Consider the following 24896-nt stretch of genomic DNA (forward strand, 5'->3'; position numbering starts at 1 on the left):
AATTGAAGTCGCCAACAAATTACAAACATAATGCATTTGTAATACAATTGAAAGACAAATTTCACCAACATTTAATAACAAGAACACTTATTGTGACAGTGGTTTTGATCAGAAACAATAAGCCTTTTGTATTTCATTGCTTCCTAAAGCATTTCTAGGGAGTTTATCAAGTAATAGCAGCAGAAAATGTCGCTATGAAGTCTCATCATGGTTATATCATTACAGGAAAGAACCCAAGGGAGGAATTATACTTTTTAGTTTTCCTGCTTACTAATCAGCACACATGTGCTGAGTTTATTGAGATGAAGAGGTACAAACATGTGCTCCACCACTGAGCACTCAGTACGACAGAGCATCTGTTGTAAACCTCTGTTACAGACTTCTGTTAAGTTTTATTTGCAGTGGGGCAAGTAATAATTGTAAAATACCTTTAATCAACCAATCATATGGTAGAAGAGCAATGCAGAAATACATGCAGATACAGTTCAAGAGCATTAGGTAATGTTTAGATTAAACAGAGTCTGATCAGGAGCCATGTCATGGTTTAAATCATAGACATCACATTTTCCCCATTTTTTAATAAGAACATTATCTGAAGCTCTTGATCTGCATCCGCATGATTTTCTGCATTGTGCTGTGGTGATGCACAAATGAGTAATACAAGAGTAAGTATACAGCTGTTTCTTATATAGTGAGTTTTTCTGTTTTTATACGTTCATATCTCTTGTCTATGTGTCTATACGTAGGGACTCTCATGTTTTGTGTGTGTGTGTGTGTGTGTGTGTGTGTGTGTGTGTGTGTGTGTGTGTGTGTGTGTGTTTATGATTTGCAGAGCCAGATGTTGTCACCAATCTTACTGTCTCCAACAAAACCACATCATCTGTGTCTCTAAACTGGAATGAACCAAATGGGAACAGGTCCTACTTTACAGTACAGTGGACTGGTGGCAGTGTGAATAATAGCAGTAACACTTCAGACACATATTACACTGTCACTGGTCTGACTGCTGGAGTGAAATACACATTCACTGTTACTGCAGTTGCTGCAGATAACCAAACTACAGGAGCACCAACTCAAATCTCAGCATTCACAAGTAAGTCCTGTACTTCATATAATATTACTATAAAACACTTTTATAAAAATTTTTTTTTTTTTAAGTGAATGGACCCGGGGTTTGTTTTCTCACATAAACCAATTGTGCAATCATTGTAATAAAAAATAATAGCTATGAAAGTGCAGTTTACTAGTTTATTATTCTTCTAATTTTTTTTTTCCTTCTTCAAGATCTGCCTCACAGGCCTTCAGTCCAGTGTAAAATCGTTTTGATTGTACTTTATAGCATTTATATTTGTTAACATATGTTGTTTATATATTATTTTATATTTACCTTTATTAGAAAAAAATATTTATGAGAATTCTTTTTTTTATTAATAAGGTAGGTAGTTTCTGCAGTATTAATAATTGATGTTTACAAACTTGATTCCCAAAAAGTTGGGACACTGTACAAATTGTGAATAAAAAAGGAATGCAATCATTTAGAAATCTCATAAACCTATATTTTATTCACAATTAAATATAGATAACATATCAGATGTTGAAAGTGAGACATTTTGAAATGCCTAATATTGTCTTATTTTAGATTTCATGAGAGCTACACATTCCAAAAAAGTTGGGACAGGTAGCAATAAGAGGCCGGAAAAGTTAAATGTACATATAAGGAACAGCTGGAGGACCAATTTGCAACTTATTAGGTCAATTGGCAACATGATTGGGTATAAAAAGAGCCTCTCAGAGTGTCAGTGTCTCTCAGAAGTCAAGATGGGCAGAGGATCACCAATTCCTTCAATGCTGTGGCGAAAAATAGTGGAGCAATATCAGAAAGGAGTTTCTCAGAGAAAAATTGCAGAGTTTGAAGTTATCATCATCTACAGTGCATAATATCATCCAAAAACACAATCCACCGTGCCATTCGCTGTTGCCGGCTAAAACTCTATAGATCAAAAAACATTTGGCGCATCATAAAGAGGGAGATGCGACAAAGAAGACCTAAGACAGTTGAGCAACTAGAAGCCTGTATTAGACAAGAATGAGACAACATTCCTATTCCTAAACTTGAGCAACTTGTCTCCTCAGTCCCCAGACGTTTGCAGTTATAAAAAGAAGAGGGGATGCCACACAGTGGTAAACATGGCCTTGTCCCAACTTTTTTGAGATGTGTTGATGCCATGAAATTTAAAATCAACTTATTTTTTCCTTAAAATTATAAATTTTCTCAGTTTAAACCTTTAATATGTCATCTATGTTGTATTCTGAATAAAATATAGAAATGTGAAACTTAGACATAATTGCATTCTGTTTTTATTCACAATTTGTACAGTGTCCCAACTTTTTTGGAATCAGGTTTTGTATTTTATACAATGATTTTGCTCTTGAAAACTGCAGTGAATTAAAAAAAAAGTTGTAGTTTTTGACATTGAACTAGGGATATTTCTCATGACCTTTTCTTTTAATGTAACATACAGTACAGTATCAGCCTCTGTGTGCCTTAGGGCTCATTTCTGATTCAAATATACACATTTATATACTGTACTAACACATTTTTTGTGTGTGTGTGTGTGTGTGTGTGTGTGTGTGTGATTCACAGCACCAGATGTCATCACCAGACTTATTGTCTATAACACAACCACATCATCTGTGTTTTTAACTTGGAATGCATCAGTTGGAAACTTTACAGTACAGTGGACTGGTGGCAGTGTGAAAAACAGCAGTAACACTTCAGACACATCTTACACTGTCACTGGTCTGACTGCTGGAGTGAAATACACATTCACTGTTACTGCAGTTGCTGCAGATAACCAAACTACAGGAGCACCAACTCAAATCTCAGCATTCACAAGTAAGTCTTGTACTGCTGACATTCTTTTGGCTTCTCCCATTAGGGGTCCCCACAGCGGATCATCCGGATTCATGATGTTTGATTTGGCACATGTTTTTATGCTGGATGCCCTTCCTAACGCCAACCTCCCCTATTTATTCGGGCTTGGGACCCTGTACTGCTGACATAACCTTGTTATACTGTAGTCTTCATAAAAGAAATACTTATTTAATCTTTTTTTTTTATTTACATGTAAAATATATGAATATAGTGTCAATACAGAATGATTAGAACTTATTCTGGAAATTGAAAAGCAAAATTGTCTATCTGCATGTCTAAATTGTATAACACTTTTTTCGGTAAAAATATACTGAGACTATTGAATAAATCTAAGTGCAGCTCAAGCAGTGTATTTTGCAGGTTATGCTAAGGAAAGTGCTTCCTTAATGCAATCCTTCTCGATAGTTTTCGTTATTTAATTCTTTTTTTTAGAGCTATTAGTAATTTTAAGAGAAAAAACTATTCAAAAATGATATTTTATAAGAATCATTTTTAGACAGGCAGGCAGGCAGATAGATAATGTGCTAGTCATTCTAAAGTGAGTGGCAGAGTGGGTGTGGTCTGTGTGACACGTCATTCCCTTTAATTCTTAAGTTCTGTAAAGCTGATTTGAGACAATGTCCAGTGTGAAAAGCGCTATAGAAATAAACTTGAACTTGAACATGTACATGTACAGCTTTGGGTCAAGTGTCTCAGTCTTATGACCAAAGAAACAGTTTTTTGTTCCAGTTTTATTACCTTATATTTATATGTTTTATTACCAATTAAAGGCCATAATCAGCTGATTAAACAAATGTGTCTCCTGATTTGTTGGAACAAAAGCTATAATAGGTAATGATTTTTTTTTATATGTCATGATCATCGTTAACATATGTATGATTTACAGATCCGGATGTTGCCCCCAATCTTACTGTCTCTAGCAAAACCACATCATCTGTGTCTCTAACCTGGAATGAGCCACCAGGGAACAGGTCCTACTTTACAGTACAGTGGACTAATGGCAGTGTGAAAACATCAATAACACTTCTAACACTGTTACTGGTCTGACTGCTGGAGTGAACTACACGTTCACTGTTACTGCAGTTGCTGCAGATACCCAAACTACAGGATCACCAACTCAAATCTCAGCATTCACAAGTAAGACTTGTGTGCTATTAAATAGCTTTATTCATTAGTCAGAATGGAATTAATGTTAAATGGAGTGATTGAATTCTTTTAAAAATGTCTGCTATCCTGTTTTATCACAAATTACATTTAATTGTACATCTCTCTCTCTCTCTCTCTCTCTCTCTCTCTCTCTCTCTTTCTTTTTATCTCTCTCATTGTGTGTGTGTGTGTGTGTGTGTGTGTGTGTGTGTGTGTGTGTGTGTGTGTGTGTGGTTCACAGAGCCAGATGTTCTCTCCAATCTCACTGTTTCCAGCAAAACCACATCATCTGTGTCTCTAAACTGGAATGAGCCTAATGGGAACAGGAGGTACTTTACAGTACAGTGGACTAATGGCAGTGTGAATAACATCATTAACAGTTCAAACACATCTTGCACTGTCACTGGTCTGACTGCTGGAGTGAACTATACATTCACTGTTAGTGCAGTTGCTGCAGATAACCAAACTACAGGAGCACCAACTCAAATCATAGCATTCACAAGTAAGTCTTGTACTTTTTTAAATAATTGTGTTTAATGTGTCTTATAAAGTGCATTATTAAGTGGAAATGTTAGCATAATTGTTGGTTGTTGATTCAGAAGTAGGTCCCTTAAAACTGTTATTAAATTTATTTGTGACTATCAGTCATGATGAGATTACAGTGGTATGGTCAACAACCTGGTTGTCAAAATTTCTAATCCTATAAGTAATGAGACCACATTGTGTCAGTCAGTGTGTATATGTTTGTTTAACAGATCCGGATGTTGTCACCAATCTCATTGTCTCTAACAAAACCACATCATCTGTGTCTCTAAACTGGAATGAGCCTAATGGGAACAGGAGGTACTTTACAGTACAGTGGAATGGTGGCAGTGGAAATAACATCATTAACGCATCCTACACTGTCACTGGACTCACTGCTGGAGTAAAATACACATTCACTGTTACTGCAGTTGCTGCAGATAATCAAACTACAGGAGCACCAACTAAAATCTCAGCATCCACAAGTAAGTGCTATACTGCTGATAGATACATAGTTATTAATTATTCTGCTATTGTTGAATTTTTAATTTAAATTGACTGAACATCTGATTCTGTTATACAGTACAGTTCAAAATAAGCAGTACATTTCTCTCTGTGTAATTATATGTTATAGTACTGGTTCTCTGTATATTTAGGGCTTTGTAGTGTGTAGTGGTTATCTACTGGAGTTTGAATTTCTATTTTAATATTTTTACTCCTTTTAAGTTTCAGAATTTTTTTAACTTGTATATAATTTTAAAATAACTCTTAAAAACAATTAAAATACACTATATGGGCAAGTGTTTGTGGACACCTGACCATAAGAACGAAGACCATGTGCTTTTTAAACATCCAATTTCAAGTTGGTCCCATTTGCTGTTATAAAAACCTCCATGATTTCAGAAGATGGTCTACTAGATTTTTAGAGTGTGGTTGTGGAGATTTATGCTCATTAAGCCGCAAAGGTGTAAGGCACTGATGTAGGGTGAGGAGGGCCGGAATGCAGTCAGCATTCCAGTTCATCTCGAAATTGTTTAGTAGGTTTGAGATTAGGGCTTTATAGGCGACCATTCAAGATGTTCCACTTCAACCCATGTAAACTATATCTTAATGGAGCTTCAACCCATGTAAACTATATCTTAATGGAGCTGGCTTTGCATTGTGGCTTTGCATTGTGCATTGTAATGCAGGAACAAGAGGTTTGAGTGTGCTAATTCAAGATTTAAGCTACTGCATGCAAAGAAATCCTATAAAATATTCTGCCTCCAACTTTGTTATAACAGTTTTGGAAAGAATCACATATGAAAAGAAAGTCAGGTATACCAATATTTTTTCCATGTAGTGTATGTATATATTAATAATTAACATTGTGTGTGTGTGTGTGTGTGTGTGTGTGTGTGTGTGTGTGTGTGTGTATGATCCACAGGTCCAGATGTTGTCAACAATTTTATTGTATCTAACAAAACCATATCATCTGTGTCTCTAAACTGGAATGAGCCTAATGGGAGCAGGTCCTACTTTATAATACAGTGGACTGATGTCAGTGGAAATAACATCATTAACAGTTCAAACACATATTACAATGTCACTGGTCTGACTGCTGGATTGAACTACACATTCACTGTTACTGCAGTTGCTACAGATAACCAAACTGCAGGAGCATCAACTCAAATCTCAGCATCCACAAGTAAGTGATGTACTTCACATTATAATACTTTAAAAGCATTTTAAGAATATATGTATTAAATGAAATGAAAATAAAGCAGAACCAACTTACACACCAGATTTTAAAGTAAGTTCTGTACTGCTGACTAATTCAATTAAATTGGAGGTTAGTTTAGACTGATGGAACAGCTGCACCTGCTTAAAAATACAGTATTAATACAGTCAGCACAGTACTCTTTGAGTAATATTATCTTTCTGAGCTGTAGTAGTGTTGGAGTATTTTTTAACCAGTTTTGATCATAAAAGCTTTTGTACAACTGGATTTAGACACAGTCCAATAAACAATTGCAAGATATTCAAGAATATAGATATCAATATTTAACACGTGTGTGTGTGTGTGTGTGTGTGTGTGTGTGTGTGTGTGTGTGTGTGTGTGTGTGTGTGTGTGCGTTTATGATTTGCAGAGCCAGATGTTGTGACCAATCTTACTGTCTCCAACAAAACCACATCATCTGTGTCTCTAAACTGGAATGAGCCTAATGGAAACAGGTCCTACTTTACAGTACAGTGGACTGGTGGCAGTGTGAATAACATCAATAACACTTCAGACACATCTTACACTGTCACTGGTCTGACTGCTGGAGTGAAATACATTTTCACTGTTACTGCAGTTGCTGTAGATAAGCAAACTACAGGAGGATCAACTCAAATCTCAGCATTCACAAGTAAGTCTTGTACTCTAAGTAAAAGTACTTTTAAAAATCAATGTGTTTAATGTGTCTTATACAGTGCATTATTATGTTAAATTGTTAGCATAAGTGTTGGTGGTTGATTTTAAGAAGTATGACCCTTAAAACTGTTATTAAAATTATATGTGACTATCAGTCATGATGAGATTACAGTGGTAATGTCAACAACCTGGTTGTCAACATTTCTAATCCTATGAGTAATGAGACCATTGTGAGCATTGTGCCAGTCAGTGTGTATATGTTTGTTTCACAGATCCGGATGCTGTTTCCAATCTTACTGTCTCTAACAAAACCACATCATCTGTGTCTCTAACCTGGAATGAGCCGCCTGGGAATAAGTCTTACTTTATATTAAGATGGACTGGTGGCAGTTTGAATAAGAGCATTAACATTTCCACAACATCTTACAATGTTACTGGTCTGACTGCTGGAGTGAATTACACATTCACTGTTACTGCATTTGCTGGAGATGGGCAAAATGGAGGAGCAACAATTCAAATCTCAGCATTTACAAGTAAGACCTGTACTGCTGATAAATGACCTCTGCCTCCATGTGTTAATAAAAATTAAACTGGAAAACTGTAACATGTTCTGTTCTGCAGGACTGTACATTTATTTCCGTTTGCACTAGGTTTTCAATTTATTTTATTCAAAAACTAACATGGAGCTGCACAGCTCCAAATACAACTCACTGCATTAACTTTTTTTTGTAATTAAAAGGAACAAAAAGTTTGATTTGTGAGACCGTTAATGTTTCATTAGAAATAACACCATGCAATTAATTCATTCATTAAATAACCTAAAGAAATATAGCTGTACAATTTAGATTAGTTAAGCTTCATGAGTTTTCTTGGACCACAATTATAATTTATAATTCTTCAACCAGTATTGCATAGAGCAATATCCATATCCAATAATATTATGTATAATTGTAGCTGATGTTTGAAAATGACTTTTGTTAGCATTGTAAATTATTAATTAATTGGCTCAAAACTAATGTCCACTAATTTAGGAAAATCCTGCATGAATATCTAAAGGACAAGCTCTCATCAAAAAAAAAGTCTTCTGGGGATTTTCATTAGGAAATAGAGGATGATTTTTGATGATTCATCTTTACTGAATGAAAGCTTCTTATAAACCTTAAGTTATTGTGTTTTTTACTGTAGAGAGCTGTCCTTTAAACATCTACAGCCTTTCATAGCCTAATAATTTCCAATAATTTCATAGCCTAATTCATTTGCAGTATAATCAGTGGGAGAAATATTGTCACACTGCATTATACAGTCTTTATATACTGTAGTATTGATAAAGACATTAGAGTTTGAAAAAGATAGATTATCTAATTTCATGTTAGAAGTGGATGTCATACATAATATAATGTGAATTGCTCTTTTTAAATTAAATACTGAATTGTGGCTTTTAGTTGTTTAATTGTAAACTGCAATAGTGCTATAAACATTGCAAGTACTAAATTATATCCAAAAACTCGTAGCAACCTAGACGTAGAGCAGACTAGACTAACTGATCATGAACTATGACTATTAAATGATTAATTTAGTCTTTATTGACAAAAGTAAATTCCTAAATTGAGTGCAAAATTGTGTGTTTGTGTGTTTGTGTGTGATTCATAGATCCAGATATTGTCAGTATTCTCAGTATCTCTAACAAAACCACATCATCTCTGTATCTAACTTGGAATGAGCCAAATGGGAACAGGTCCTACTTTACAGTACAGTGGATAAATGGCAGTGTGAATAACATCATTAACAGTTCAAACACATATTACAATGTCACTGGTCTGACTGCTGGATTGAACTACATGTTCACTGTTACTGCAGTTGCTGCAGATAACCAAACTACAGGAGCACCAACTCAAATCTCAGCATTCACAAGTAAGTGCTGTTTTGCTGATTGCAAAATATTAAAATTGAGTAATACGTTTTTCTGTCATTCAAATTTTCTGTGCCCTTCTTTATGTGGGCTTTAGTTTTGTTTTCAGTAGTTATGTAGCAGAGATTTAATGATTTATTTACTTGGTTGATTTATTTACTGTATATACTTGGATTTGCAGACCCAGACATTGTCACCAATCTAAGTGTATCTAACAAAACCACATCATCTGTGTCTCTAACCTGGAATGAGCCTAATGGGTACAGGTCCTACTTCACAGTACAGTGGAATAATGGCAGTGTGAATAACATCATTAACAGTTCAATCACATCTTGCACTGTCACTGGTCTGACTGTTGGAGTGAACTATACATTCACTGTTACTGCAGTTGCTGCAGATACCCAAACTACAGGATCACCAACTCAAATCTCAGCATTCACAAGTAAGTCCTGTACTGTAACTTTTATTAATTTTCATTTATTATTAAAATGCAGCAAATGTACTATATTGTGCTATATTGTACAAACTTGTACAGATTTTCTCTGTAGTATTTGTAATAAATTTCCATATGCTTGTGGAGCATCACAAATGCAAATCACCTTAATGTAGAAAAAGCATGAGAGACTCTCCCTGTACCATGTGTGTGTTCATAAGGTAAGAGTGTAGCATAGGCTTAAGAATTACTGATTAATGATTTTAGCAGTGTAGTGACTTTCTAACAGAGCTTTATATGAGAATTGTATGCATTACTGTATGCAGACTGTCGGTTGGAGTGGAATTATGACTGTATTCCTTCAAATGCAGCAAACTTATGCTCTTATTTAATTGGTTAATCATGTGCTCTTTAATCCATTAATAGAATGGTTCAAAAACATAAGAGATTCAATTCTGAATTTTAGAAACTGACAATGTTAGCATTAGTCACATTATTACAGTATCACAATTCACAGTAGTTAATGTTACACCCTGTATATTAATGTACTAGACTGAATAGGGAACATCCTAATTTATGTAATTAAACCTATACTCACAGACCCTGATGTTATGAGATGTTATACTTAGTATAGCATTAGTAACTATTACTATTTAAAATGTGTTACATAAAGATTCATGCTTTTTTCTAATTAAACAATTTCTTACTTGTACTCATAGAACCTGATGTTATAAGTGACCTCAGTGTGACTGAAATCACTATAAGATCATTGTTTCTGAACTGGACTGAACCAATAGGAAAAAGTTCTTTCTTTAAAGTACAGTGGAGCAATAACATCACTTTAAATTCAGCAACCTCAAACACTTTCTATAACATTACTAATCTCAATCCTGGAGTCAATTACACCATCCTGATATCTGCTGTTGCTGCAGATAATATAACAGAAGGAGGAGCAATTGTTTATTCTGTCTTTACAAGTATGTTTCAGAGAACTGTGTTTTTTATTTGATGACATTGTTCTTTTTAAACAGTGATAAAGATAATGGTCTTTTACCTTCACAGAGCCTGACACTGTTAGTATCCTCACAGCAGTTAATGTTACAACCTCCTCTATATTACTGTACTGGATTAAGGCAATGGGGGAAATCTCCTATTATGTAGTCCAATATGATCATTTCAGTAGAAACATCAGCACGACTACTGAATTCACCATGATTAACATAACTAATCTGACTCCTGGAGTGCAGTACACGTTCAAAGTGTTTGCAGTTGTTGCAGATAATAAAACAAAAGGAAATTCCAACTACATTTCTGCCTACACAAGTAAGAAGTTAGAAATATTATCTAAATCTCATTAGTTATTTAGTTTCAGAGCCTCAGGGTGGTTCAGCAGATAGTATTACATGTTGTCTTCAGTTGTGAAGTAAATTATATCTTTAAATGTTATGACATTTCTACGGATAATTAAATGAAGAAAATGAACTTGATACTATATGGTGTGGTTCAGAAGTCAGAGATGCAATTCTAAAATTCAGAGCCTGGTAGTGTAAATGTCATAAACTCTACATTACTATACTGGACTGTGCAAATAGAGAAATCTCCCATTATATAATAGAACCTGTACTAACAGTGCCTGATTTAATAAAATATTATACTTATTATACCATTAGTAACTTTTTATTAATATTTGTTTCATATAGATTAATGTACTTTCTAACACTGTGACCTCTAACATGTGCTCACAGAACCTGATGTAGTGAAAGACCTGAATGTGACTGAAATCACAACAAGCTCATTGTTTCTGAACTGGACTGAACCAATAGGAAAAAGATCTTTCTTTAAAGTACAATGGAGCAATAACATCACTTTAAATTCAACAACCTCAAACACTTTCTATAACATTTTGAATCTCAATCCTGGAGTCAATTACACCATCCTGATATCTGCTGTTGCTGCAGATAATATAACAGAAGGAGGAGCAATTGGTCTGTCAGTGTTTACAAGTATGTTTCTGAGACCTGTGTTCTCATTTGATGACAAAAGTTATTTTTATACAGTGATAATGCTAATCTTCTTTTGCCTTCACAGAGCCTGACACTGTTAGTAACCTCACAGCAGTTAATGTTACAACCTCCTCTATATTACTGTACTGGATTAAGGCAATGGGGGAAATCTCCTATTATGTAGTCCAATATAATAATTTCAGTACAAACATCAGCATGACTACTGAACTCACCAGGATTAACATTACTAATCTGACTCCTGGAGTGCAGTACACGTTCAAAGTGCTTGCAGTTGTTGCAGATAATAAAACAAAAGGAAATTCCAGCTACATTTCTGCCTACACAAGTAAGAAGTTAGAAATATTGACTGAATATTGACATTAGTAATTTGTTGTTAGGGCGGCATGGTGGTGCAGCAGGTAGAGTTACAGAGTGTCCACAGTTTAATGCAGTGTTCAGTTTCTTATATTTATAGACTTTCTATACGTGTTCTCTATGTTTATTTATAGTTATTATCAGGTTTTCCTTTTTCCTCGTACAACCTTAAACTATGCAGGTGAATTGTCTGGCAAATCATAGTTGTCTTTATATTTGAATGTGTGTGAATAGTTTTATACAAATGGGTTGTATCCCATTTTCTACACGTTTAATTGTTGCTGTTGGATTCAGGTTCCTCGTGACCAGTCTATTTTTATTTCCTAATTGAAGAAGTTTGAATGCATTCAGTGTTTATTCGCTGATTGTTTCATATTGATTTTTGTCTTTTTCCTAAAACTATGACCTCTAACATGTGCTCACAGAACCTGATGTAGTGAAAGACCTGAATGTGACTGAAATCACAACAAACTCATTGTTTCTGAACTGGACTGAACCAATAGGAATAAGATCTTTCTTTAAAGTACAGTGGAGCAATAACATCACTTTAAATTCAACAACCTCAAACACTTTCTATAACATTACTAATCTCAGTCCTGGAGTCAATTACACCATCCTGATATCTGCTGTTGCTGCAGATAATATAACAGAAGGAGGAGCAATCAGTCATTCGGTCTTTACAAGTATGTTTCAGAGAACTGTGTTTTCATTTGATGACATTGTTATTTTTAAACAGTGATGAAGATAAATGTCTTTTGCCTTTACAGAGCCTGACACTGTTAGTAACCTCACAGCAGTTAATGTTACAACCTCCTCTATATTACTGTACTGGATTAAGGCAATGGGGGAAATCTCCTATTATGTAGTCCAATATGATGATTTCAGTAGAAACATCAGCACAACTACTGAATTCACCATGATTAACATAAATAATCTGACTCCTGGAGTGCAGTACACGTTCAAAGTGTTTGCAGTTGTTGCAGATAATAAAACAGAAGGAAATTCCAACTACATTTCTGCCTACACAAGTAAGAAGTTAGATATATTATCTAAATCTCATTAGTTATTCAGTTTCAGAGCCTCAGGGTGGTTCAGCAGATAGTATTACATGTTGTCTTTAGTTGTGAAGTAAATTATATCTTTAAATGTTGTGACATTTCTATGGATAATTAAATGAAGAAAATGAACTTGATACTATATGGTGTGGTTCAGAAGTCAGAGATGCAATTCTGAAATTCAGAGCCTGGTAGTGTAAATGTTATAAACTCTACATTACTATACTGGAGTGGGCAAATAGAGAAATCTCCCATTATATAATAGAACCTGTACTAACAGTGCCTGATGTTCTGAAATGTTATACTTATTATACCATTAGTAACTCTCTATTAATATTTTTTCATATAGATTAATGTACTTTCTAACAGTGTGACCTCTAACATGTGCTCACAGAACCTGATGTAGTGAAAGACCTGAATGTGATTGAAATCACAACTAGATCATTGTTTCTAAACTGGACTGAACCATTAGGAATAAGATATTTCTTTAAAGTACAATGGAGCAATAACATCACTTTAAATTCAACAACCTCAAACACTTTCTATAACATTACTAATCTCAGTCCTGGAGTCAATTACACCATCCTGATATCTGCTGTTGCTGCAGATAATATAACAGAAGGAGGAGCAATTGGTCATTCAGTGTTTACAAGTATGTTTCAAAGACCTTTATTATAATTTGATGACAAAAGAATATTTTTAAACAGTGATGAAGATAAATGTCTTTTGCCTTCACAGAGCCTGACACTGTTAGTAATCTCACAGCAGTTAATGTTACAACCTCCTCTATATTACTGTACTGGATTAAGGCAATGGGGGAAATCTCCTATTATGTAGTCCAGTATGATAATTTCAGTACAAACATCAGCACGACTACTGAACTCACCATGATTAACATAACTAATCTGACTCCTGGAGTGCAGTACACGTTCAAAGTGTTTGCAGTTGTTGCAGATAATAAAACAAAAGGAAATTGCAGCTACATTTCTGCCTACACAAGTAAGAAGTTAGAAATATTGACTGAATATTGACATTAGTAATTTGTTGTTAGGGCGGCATGGTGGTGCAGCAGGTAGAGTTACAGAGTGTCCACAGTTTAATGCAGTGTTCAGTTTCTTATATTTATAGACTTTCTATACATGTTCTCTATGTTTATTTATAGTTATTATCAGGTTTATCTTTTTCCTCGTACGACCTCAAACTATGCTGTTGAATTGTCTGGCAAATCATAGTTATTTTTATATTTGAATGTGTGTAAATAGTTTTATCCAAATGAGTTGTATCCTATTTTGTATACTTTTTATTGTTGCCGTAGGATTCAGGTTCATCGTGATCAGTCCATTTTTAATTCCTCATTGAAGAAGTTTGAATGCATTCAGTGTTTATTCGCTGATTGTTTCATATTGATTTTTGTCTTTTTCCTAAAACTATGACTTCTAACCTGTACTCACACAACCTGATGTTCTGAGATGTTATACTTATTATACTATTAGTAATTTACTATTTAATATTTGTTTCATGTAGATTAATAACTTTCTTACACTGTGACCTCTAACATCTGCTCACAGAACCTGATGTAATGAAAGACCTGAATGTGATTGAAATCACAACAAGATCATTGTTTCTGAACTGGACTGAACCAATAGGAAAAAGATCTTTCTTTAAAGTACAATGGAGCAATAACATCACTTTAAATTCAACAACCTCAAACACTTTCTATAACATTACTAATCTCAGTCCTGGAGTCAATTACACCATCCTGATATCTGCTGTTGCTGCAGATAATATAACAGAAGGAGGAACAATTGGTCTGTCAGTGTTTACAAGTATGTTTTAGGGAACTTTGTTCTCATTTGATGACAAAAGAATATTTTTAAACAGTGATGAAGATAAATGTCTTTTGCCTTCACAGAGCCTGACACTGTTAGTAACCTCACAGCTGTTAATATTACAACCTCCTCTATATTACTGTACTGGATTAAGGCAATGGGGGAAATCTCCTATTATGTAGTCCAATATGATAATTTCAGTACAAACATCAGCACGACTACTGAACTCACCATGATTAACATAACTAATCTGATTCCTGGAGTGCAGTACACGTTCAAAGTGTTTGCAGTTGTTGCAGATAATAAAACAAAAGGAAATTCCAGCTACATTTCTGCCTACACAAGTAAGAAGTTAGAAATATTGACTGAATATTGACATTAGTAATTTGTTGTTAGGGCGGCATGGTGGTGCAGCAGGTAGAGTTACAGAGTGTCCACAGTTTAATGCAGTGTTCAGTTTCTTATATTTATAGACTTTCTATACATGTTCTCTATGTTTATTTATAGTTATTATCAGGTTTTCCTTTTTCCTCGTACAACCTTAAACTATGCTGGTGAATTGTCTGGCAAATCATAGTTGTCTTTATATTTGAATGTGTGTGTAAATAGTTTTATCCAAATGAGTTGTATCCCATTTTGTACACGTTTTATTGTTGGATTCAGGTTCCTCGTGATCAGTCCATTTTTATTTACTCTGAAGAAGTTTGAATGCATTCAGTGTTTATTCGCTGATTGTTTCATATTGATTTTTGTCTTTTTCCTGAAACTATGACTTCTAACCTGTACTCACACAGCCTGCTGTTCTGAGATGTTATTATACTATTTGTAATTTACTATTTAATATTGTTTCATGTAGATTAATAACTTTCTAACACTGTGACCTCTAACATGTGCTCACAGAACCTGATGTAGTGAAAGACCTGAATGTGACTGAAATCACAACAAGATCATTGTTTCTGAACTGGACTGAACCAATAGGAAAAAGATCTTTCTTTAAAGTACAATGGAGCAATAACATCACTTTAAATTCAACAACCTCAAACACTTTCTATAACATTACTAATCTCAGTCCTGGAGTCAATTACACCATCCTGATATCTGCTGTTGCTGCAGATAATATAACAGAAGGAGGAGCAATTGGTCGTTCAGTCTATACAAGTATGTTTCAGAGAACTTTGTTCTAATTTGATGACAAAAGTAATTTCTTAACAGTGTTAATGCAAATGGTCTTTTGCCTTCGTGGATCCTGATATTGTTAGCAACCTCACAGCAGTTAATGTTACAACCTCCGTATATATAGTGTACTGGATTAAGACAATGGGGAAAATGTTTGTAACACTTTTCTTGGTTCAGAGGGAATTAAGGATATGATAGGGGATATAATAGGCATATGATCTGTTCTCTATGTGTATTTATATTTATTTTCAAGTTTTCCTGTTTCCTCACACCACTTTAAACTTTGCTGGTGGGTTGACTGTCAAATCATAGTTATCTCTGTGTTTAAATGTGTGTGTGCATCGTTCTATCCAAATTAGTTGTATCCTATTTTGTACCCTTTTTATTGTTGCTATAGGATTCGTTCCTTGTGACCATTTTAATTTGCTCATTGTAGAAGTTTGAATACGTTCAGTTTAATTATTTGTAGTTCATGTTGATTTTTTTGTCTTTTTCCTAACAAATGGCCTCTAACATGTTCTCACAGAACCTGATTTTGTAAGACATCTGAATGTAACTGAAATCACAACAAGCTCATTGTTTCTGAACTGGACTGAACCAATTGGAAAAAGATCTTTCTTTAAAGTACAATGGAGCAATAACATCACTTTAAATTCAACAACTTCCAACACTTTCTATAACATTACTAATCTCAGTCCTGGAGTCAATTACACCATCCTGATATCTGCTGTTGCTGCAGATAATATAACAGAAGGAGGAGCAATTGGTCGTTCAGTGTTTACAAGTATGTTTCAAAGAACTTTATTCTAATTTGATGACAAAAGAATATTTTTAAACAGTGATGAAGTTAAATGTCTTTTGCCTTCACAGAGCCTGACACTGTTAGTAACCTTGCAGCAGTTAATGTTACAACCTCCTCTATATTACTGTACTGGATTAAGGCAATGGGGGAAATCTCCTATTATGTAGTCCAATATGATAATTTCAGTACAAACATCAGCACGACTACTGAACTCACCAGGACTAACATAACTAATCTGACTCCTGGAGTGCAGTACACATTCAAAGTGTTTGCAGTTGTTGCAGATAATAAAACAGAAGGAAATTCCAACTACATTTCTGCCTACACAAGTAAGAAGTTAAAAATATTGACTGAATATTGACATTAGTAATTTGTTGTTAGGGCGGCATGGTGGTGCAGCAGGTAAAGTTACAGAGTGTCCACAGTTTAATGCAGTGTTCAGTTTCTTATATTTATAGACTTTCTATACATGTTCTCTATGTTTATTTATGTTTAGTTTCAGGTTTTCCTTTTTCCTCGTACAACCTTAAACTATGCAGGTGAATTGTCTGGCAAATCATAGTTATTTTTATATTTGAATGTGTGTAAATAGTTTTATCCAAATGAGTTGTATCCTATTTTGTACACTTTTTATTGTTGGATTCAGGTTCCTCGTGATCAGTCCATTTTTAATTCCTCATTGAAGAAGTTTGAATGCATTCAGTGTTTATTCGCTGATTGTTTCATATTGAGTTTTGTCTTTTTCCTAAAACTATGACTTCTAACCTGTGCTCACACAACCTGATGTTCTGAGATGTTATACTTATTATACTATTTGTAATTTACTATTTAATATTTGTTTCATGTAGATTAATAACTTTCTAACACTGTGACCTCTAACATCTGCTCACAGAACCTGATTTTGTAAGACACCTAAATGTGATTGAAATCACAACAAGCTCATTGTTTCTGAACTGGACTGAACCAATAGGAAAAAGATCTTTCTTTAAAGTACAGTGGAGCAATAACATCACTTTAAATTCAACAACCTCAAACTTTTTCTATAACATTACTAATCTCAGTCCTGGAGTCAATTACACCATCCTGATATCTGCTGTTGCTGCAGATAATATAACAGAAGGAGGAACAATTGGTCTTTCAGTGTTTACAAGTATGTTTCAGGAAACTTTGTTCTTATTTGATGACAAAAAAAAAAAAACTTTTAAACAGTGATGAAGATAAATGTCTTTTGCCTTCACAGAGCCTGACACTGTTAGTAACTTTGCAGCAGTTAATGTTACAACCTCCTCTATATTACTGTACTGGATTAAGGCAATGGGGGAAATCTTCTATTATGTAGTCCAATATAATAATTTCAGTACAAACATCAGCACGACTACTGAACTCACCATGATTAACATAACTAATCTGATTCCTGGAGTGCAGTACACGTTCAAAGTGTTTGCAGTTGTTGCAGATAATAAAACAAAAGGAAATTGCAGCTACATTTCTGCCTACACAAGTAAGAAGTTAGAAATATTGACTGAATATTGACATTAGTAATTTGTTGTTAGGGCGGCATGGTGGTGCAGCAGGTAGAGTTACAGAGTGTCCACAGTTTAATGCAGTGTTCAGTTTCTTATATTTATAGACTTTCTATACATGTTCTCTATGTTTATTTATAGTTATTATCAGGTTTTCCTTTTTCCTCGTACGACCTTAAAATATGCTGTTGAATTGTCTGGCAAATCATAGTTGTCTTTATATTTGAATGTGTGTGAATAGTTTTATTCAAATGGGTTGTATCCCATTTTGTACACTTTTTATTGTTGCCGTAGGATTCAGGTTCCTCGTGATCAGTCCATTTTTAATTCCTCGTTGAAGAAGTTTGAATGCATTCAGTGTTTATTCGCTGATTGTTTCATATTGATTTTTGTCTTTTTCCTAAAACTATGACTTCTAACCTGTACTCACAGAACCTGATGTTCTGAGATGTTATACTTATTATACTATTAGTAATTTACTATTTGATATTTGTTTCATGTAGATTAATAACTTTCTTACACTGTGACCTCTAACATGTGCTCACAGAACCTGATGTAGTGAGAGACCTGAATGTGATTGAAATCACAACAAGATCATTGTTTCTGAACTGGACTGAACCAATAGGAAAAAAATCTTTCTTTAAAGTACAATGGAGCAATAACATCACTTTAAATTCAACAACCTCCAACACTTTCTATAACATTACTAATCTCAGTCCTGGAGTCAATTACACCATCCTGATATCTGCTGTTGCTGCAGATAATATAACAGAAGGAGGAGCAATTGGTCGTTCAGTGTTTACAAGTATGTTTTAGGGAACTTTGTTCTCATTTGATGACAGAATATTTTTAAACAGTGATGAAGATAAATGTCTTTTGCCTTCACAGAGCCTGACACTGTTAGTAACCTCACAGCAGTTAATGTTACAACCTCCTCTATATTACTGCACTGGATTAGGGCAATGGGGGAAATCTCCTATTATGTAGTCCAATATGATGATTTTAGTACAAACATCAGCACGACTACTGAACTCACCATGATTAACATAACTAATCTGACTCCTGGAGTGCAGTACACGTTCAAAGTGTTTGCAGTTGTTGCAGATAATAAAACAGAAGGAAATTCCAGCTACATTTCTGCCTACACAAGTAAGAAGTTAGAAATATTGACTGAATATTGACATTAGTAATTTGTTGTTAGGCGGCATGGTGGTGCAGCAGGTAGAGTTACAGAGTGTCCACAGTTTAATGCAGTGTTCAGTTTCTTATATTTATAGACTTTCTATACATGTTCTCTATGTTTATTTATAGTTATTATCAGGTTTTCCTTTTCCTCGTACAACCTTAAACTATGCAGGTGAATTGTTTGGCAAATCATAGTTGTCTTTATATTTGAATGTGTGTGAATAGTTTTATCCAAATGAGTTGTATCCCATTTTGTACACGTTTTATTGTTGGATTCAGGTTCCTCGTGATCAGTCCATTTTATTTACTCTGAAGAAGTTTGAATGCATTCAGTGTTTATTCGCTGATTGTTTCATATTGATTTTGTCTTTTCCTGAAACTATGACTTCTAACCTGTACTCACACAGCCTGCTGTTCTGAGATGTTATTATACTATTTGTAATTTACTATTTAATATTGTTTCATGTAGATTAATAACTTTCTAACACTGTGACCTCTAACATGTGCTCACAGAACCTGATGTAGTGAAAGACCTGAATGTGACTGAAATCACAACAAGCTCATTGTTTTTGAACTGGACTGAACCAATAGGAAAAGATCTTTCTTTAAAGTACAGTGGAGCAATAACATCACTTTAAATTCAACAACCTCAAACACTTTCTATAACATTACTAATCTCAGTCCTGGAGTCAATTACACCATCCTGATATCTGCTGTTGCTGCAGATAATATAACAGAAGGAGGAGCAATTGGTCGTTCAGTCTATACAAGTATGTTTCAGAGAATTAAGGATATGATAGGGATATAATAGGCATATGATCTGTTCTCTATGTGTATTTATATTTATTTTCAAGTTTTCCTGTTTCCTCACACCACTTTAAACTTTGCTGGTGGGTTGACTGTCAAATCATAGTTATCTCTGTGTTTAAATGTGTGTGCATCGTTCTATCCAAATTAGTTGTATCCTATTTTGTACCCTTTTTATTGTTGCTATAGGATTCGTTCCTTGTGACCATTTTAATTTGCTCATTGTAGAAGTGTGAACACGTTCAGTTTAATTATTTGTAGTTCATGTTGATTTTTTGTCTTTTCCTAAAACTATGACTTCTAACCTGTACTCACAGAACCTGATGTTCTGAGATGTTATACTTATTATACTATTAGTAATTTACTATTTGATATTTGTTTCATGTAGATTAATAACTTTCTTACACTGTGACCTCTAACATGTGCTCACAGAACCTGATGTAGTGAGAGACCTGAATGTGATTGAAATCACAACAAGATCATTGTTTCTGAACTGGACTGAACCAATAGGAAAAATCTTTCTTTAAAGTACAATGGAGCAATAACATCACTTTAAATTCAACAACCTCCAACACTTTCTATAACATTACTAATCTCAGTCCTGGAGTCAATTACACCATCCTGATATCTGCTGTTGCTGCAGATAATATAACAGAAGGAGGAGCAATTGGTCGTTCAGTGTTTACAAGTATGTTTTAGGGAACTTTGTTCTCATTTGATGACAGAATATTTTTAAACAGTGATGAAGATAAATGTCTTTTGCCTTCACAGAGCCTGACACTGTTAGTAACCTCACAGCAGTTAATGTTACAACCTCCTCTATATTACTGCACTGGATTAGGGCAATGGGGGAAATCTCCTATTATGTAGTCCAATATGATGATTTTAGTACAAACATCAGCACGACTACTGAACTCACCATGATTAACATAACTAATCTGACTCCTGGAGTGCAGTACACGTTCAAAGTGTTTGCAGTTGTTGCAGATAATAAAACAGAAGGAAATTCCAGCTACATTTCTGCCTACACAAGTAAGAAGTTAGAAATATTGACTGAATATTGACATTAGTAATTTGTTGTTAGGGCGGCATGGTGGTGCAGCAGGTAGAGTTACAGAGTGTCCACAGTTTAATGCAGTGTTCAGTTTCTTATATTTATAGACTTTCTATACATGTTCTCTATGTTTATTTATAGTTATTATTAGGTATTCCTTTTTCCCCGTACAACCTTAAACTATGCAGGTGAATTGTTTGGCAAATCATAGTTGTCTTTATATTTGAATGTGTGTGAATAGTTTTATCCAAATGAGTTGTATCCCATTTTGTACACGTTTTATTGTTGGATTCAGGTTCCTCGTGATCAGTCCATTTTTATTTACTCTGAAGAAGTTTGAATGCATTCAGTGTTTATTCGCTGATTGTTTCATATTGATTTTTGTCTTTTTCCTGAAACTATGACTTCTAACCTGTACTCACACAGCCTGCTGTTCTGAGATGTTATTATACTATTTGTAATTTACTATTTAATATTGTTTCATGTAGATTAATAACTTTCTAACACTGTGACCTCTAACATGTGCTCACAGAACCTGATGTAGTGAAAGACCTGAATGTGACTGAAATCACAACAAGCTCATTGTTTTTGAACTGGACTGAACCAATAGGAAAAAGCTCTTTCTTTAAAGTACAGTGGAGCAATAACATCACTTTAAATTCAACAACCTCAAACACTTTCTATAACATTACTAATCTCAGTCCTGGAGTCAATTACACCATCCTGATATCTGCTGTTGCTGCAGATAATATAACAGAAGGAGGAGCAATTGGTCGTTCAGTCTATACAAGTATGTTTCAGAGAATTAAGGATATGATAGGGATATAATAGGCATATGATCTGTTCTCTATGTGTATTTATATTTATTTTCAAGTTTTCCTGTTTCCTCACACCACTTTAAACTTTGCTGGTGGGTTGACTGTCAAATCATAGTTATCTCTGTGTTTAAATGTGTGTGCATCGTTCTATCCAAATTAGTTGTATCCTATTTTGTACCCTTTTTATTGTTGCTATAGGATTCGTTCCTTGTGACCATTTTAATTTGCTCATTGTAGAAGTGTGAACACGTTCAGTTTAATTATTTGTAGTTCATGTTGATTTTTTGTCTTTTCCTAAAACTATGACTTCTAACCTGTACTCACAGAACCTGATGTTCTGAGATGTTATACTTATTATACTATTAGTAATTTACTATTTGATATTTGTTTCATGTAGATTAATAACTTTCTTACACTGTGACCTCTAACATGTGCTCACAGAACCTGATGTAGTGAGAGACCTGAATGTGATTGAAATCACAACAAGATCATTGTTTCTGAACTGGACTGAACCAATAGGAAAAAAATCTTTCTTTAAAGTACAATGGAGCAATAACATCACTTTAAATTCAACAACCTCCAACACTTTCTATAACATTACTAATCTCAGTCCTGGAGTCAATTACACCATCCTGATATCTGCTGTTGCTGCAGATAATATAACAGAAGGAGGAGCAATTGGTCGTTCAGTGTTTACAAGTATGTTTTAGGGAACTTTGTTCTCATTTGATGACAGAATATTTTTAAACAGTGATGAAGATAAATGTCTTTTGCCTTCACAGAGCCTGACACTGTTAGTAACCTCACAGCAGTTAATGTTACAACCTCCTCTATATTACTGCACTGGATTAGGGCAATGGGGGAAATCTCCTATTACGTAGTCCAATATGATGATTTTAGTACAAACATCAGCACGACTACTGAACTCACCATGATTAACATAACTAATCTGACTCCTGGAGTGCAGTACACGTTCAAAGTGTTTGCAGTTGTTGCAGATAATAAAACAGAAGGAAATTCCAGCTACATTTCTGCCTACACAAGTAAGAAGTTAGAAATATTGACTGAATATTGACATTAGTAATTTGTTGTTAGGGCGGCATGGTGGTGCAGCAGGTAGAGTTACAGAGTGTCCACAGTTTAATGCAGTGTTCAGTTTCTTATATTTATAGACTTTCTATACATGTTCTCTATGTTTATTTATAGTTATTATTAGGTATTCCTTTTTCCCCGTACAACCTTAAACTATGCAGGTGAATTGTTTGGCAAATCATAGTTGTCTTTATATTTGAATGTGTGTGAATAGTTTTATCCAAATGAGTTGTATCCCATTTTGTACACGTTTTATTGTTGGATTCAGGTTCCTCGTGATCAGTCCATTTTTATTTACTCTGAAGAAGTTTGAATGCATTCAGTGTTTATTCGCTGATTGTTTCATATTGATTTTTGTCTTTTTCCTGAAACTATGACTTCTAACCTGTACTCACACAGCCTGCTGTTCTGAGATGTTATTATACTATTTGTAATTTACTATTTAATATTGTTTCATGTAGATTAATAACTTTCTAACACTGTGACCTCTAACATGTGCTCACAGAACCTGATGTAGTGAAAGACCTGAATGTGACTGAAATCACAACAAGCTCATTGTTTTTGAACTGGACTGAACCAATAGGAAAAAGCTCTTTCTTTAAAGTACAGTGGAGCAATAACATCACTTTAAATTCAACAACCTCAAACACTTTCTATAACATTACTAATCTCAGTCCTGGAGTCAATTACACCATCCTGATATCTGCTGTTGCTGCAGATAATATAACAGAAGGAGGAGCAATTGGTCGTTCAGTCTATACAAGTATGTTTCAGAGAATTAAGGATATGATAGGGGATATAATAGGCATATGATCTGTTCTCTATGTGTATTTATATTTATTTTCAAGTTTTCCTGTTTCCTCACACCACTTTAAACTTTGCTGGTGGGTTGACTGTCAAATCATAGTTATCTCTGTGTTTAAATGTGTGTGTGCATCGTTCTATCCAAATTAGTTGTATCCTATTTTGTACCCTTTTTATTGTTGCTATAGGATTCGTTCCTTGTGACCATTTTAATTTGCTCATTGTAGAAGTGTGAACACGTTCAGTTTAATTATTTGTAGTTCATGTTGATTTTTTTGTCTTTTTCCTAACAAATGGCCTCTAACATGTTCTCACAGAACCTGATTTTGTAAGACATCTGAATGTAACTGAAATCACAACAAGCTCATTGTTTCTGAACTGGACTGAACCAATTGGAAAAAGATATTTCTTTAAAGTACAATGGAGCAATAACATCACTTTAAATTCAACAACCTCAAACACTTTCTATAACATTACTAATCTCAGTCCTGGAGTCAATTACACCATCCTGATATCTGCTGTTGCTGCAGATAATATAACAGAAGGAGGAGCAATTGGTCGTTCAGTCTTTACAAGTATGCTTCAAAGAACTTTATTCTAATTTGATGACAAAAGAATATTTTTAAACAGTGATGAAGTTAAATGTCTTTTGCCTTCACAGAGCCTGACACTGTTAGTAACCTTGCAGCAGTTAATGTTACAACCTCCTCTATATTACTGTACTGGATTAAGGCAATGGGGGAAATCTCCTATTATGTAGTCCAATATGATAATTTCAGTACAAACATCAGCACGACTACTGAACTCACCATGATTAACATAACTAATCTGACTCCTGGAGTGCAGTACACGTTCAAAGTGTTTGCAGTTGTTACAGATAATAAAACAGAAGGAAATTCCAGCTACATTTCTGCCTACACAAGTAAGAAGTTAGAAATATTGACTGAATATTGACATTAGTAATTTGTTGTTAGGGCGGCATGGTGGTGCAGCAGGTAGAGTTACAGAGTGTCCACAGTTTAATGCAGTGTTC

The 24896-nt window shown here is 34.5% G+C and overlaps 2 protein-coding genes across 5 annotated transcripts in view; both read left to right on the forward strand.

The window, feature by feature from the left end:
- Positions 1–24896, forward strand: part of ptprjb.2 (protein tyrosine phosphatase receptor type Jb, tandem duplicate 2) — an 81690-nt gene that overhangs the window by 42703 nt on the left and 14091 nt on the right. For 2 of the 4 annotated variants that reach the window (XM_046860103.1, XM_046860104.1), the window contains 24 exons: positions 833–1093; positions 2645–2896; positions 6030–6290; positions 6733–6993; positions 7271–7531; positions 8649–8909; positions 9089–9349; positions 10060–10317; positions 10403–10663; positions 11086–11343; positions 11429–11689; positions 12144–12401; positions 12486–12746; positions 13168–13425; positions 13512–13772; positions 14342–14599; positions 14686–14946; positions 15503–15760; positions 16305–16562; positions 16649–16909; positions 17473–17730; positions 17821–18081; positions 18651–18908; positions 24525–24785. In XM_046860103.1, coding sequence (XP_046716059.1) covers positions 8837–8909; positions 9089–9349; positions 10060–10317; positions 10403–10663; positions 11086–11343; positions 11429–11689; positions 12144–12401; positions 12486–12746; positions 13168–13425; positions 13512–13772; positions 14342–14599; positions 14686–14946; positions 15503–15760; positions 16305–16562; positions 16649–16909; positions 17473–17730; positions 17821–18081; positions 18651–18908; positions 24525–24785 — 4744 coding nt within the window. In that variant the 5' untranslated portion in view covers positions 833–1093; positions 2645–2896; positions 6030–6290; ... (1 more) ...; positions 7271–7531; positions 8649–8836. Of the gene's footprint in view, positions 1–832; positions 1094–2644; positions 2897–4060; positions 4073–4322; positions 4584–4836; positions 5089–6029; positions 6291–6732; positions 6994–7270; positions 7532–8648; positions 8910–9088; positions 9350–10059; positions 10318–10402; positions 10664–11085; positions 11344–11428; positions 11690–12143; positions 12402–12485; positions 12747–13167; positions 13426–13511; positions 13773–14341; positions 14600–14685; positions 14947–15502; positions 15761–16304; positions 16563–16648; positions 16910–17472; positions 17731–17820; positions 18082–18650; positions 18909–24524; positions 24786–24896 lie in introns of those variants that run through there. The other 2 variants (XM_046860105.1, XM_046860106.1) reach the window with 2 other exon arrangements.
- On the forward strand, positions 20643–24531 carry LOC124392855 (receptor-type tyrosine-protein phosphatase eta-like). Its single transcript, XM_046860108.1, has 5 exons — positions 20643–21127; positions 21682–21939; positions 22409–22666; positions 23565–23822; positions 24181–24531. Exons 1-5 carry the CDS (start codon positions 20848–20850, stop codon positions 24462–24464), a joined length of 1338 nt encoding a protein of 445 aa, XP_046716064.1. The 5' UTR covers positions 20643–20847; the 3' UTR covers positions 24465–24531.

This window comes from Silurus meridionalis, chromosome 10 (assembly GCF_014805685.1).
Source record: "Silurus meridionalis isolate SWU-2019-XX chromosome 10, ASM1480568v1, whole genome shotgun sequence".
In the NCBI taxonomy this organism is placed as follows: domain Eukaryota; kingdom Metazoa; phylum Chordata; class Actinopteri; order Siluriformes; family Siluridae; genus Silurus; species Silurus meridionalis.

Bases quoted from the DNA above. Each gene is read 5' to 3' on its own strand.
- LOC124392855 (XM_046860108.1), top strand. From the start codon at position 20,848: ATGTCTTTTGCCTTCACAGAGCCTGACACTGTTAGTAACCTCACAGCA. The intron at 21,128-21,681 runs GTAAGAAGTTAG...ATGTGCTCACAG, and splicing joins CTACATTTCTGCCTACACAA to AACCTGATGTAGTGAAAGAC. The intron at 22,667-23,564 runs GTATGTTTTAGG...ATGTGCTCACAG, and splicing joins TGGTCGTTCAGTGTTTACAA to AACCTGATGTAGTGAAAGAC.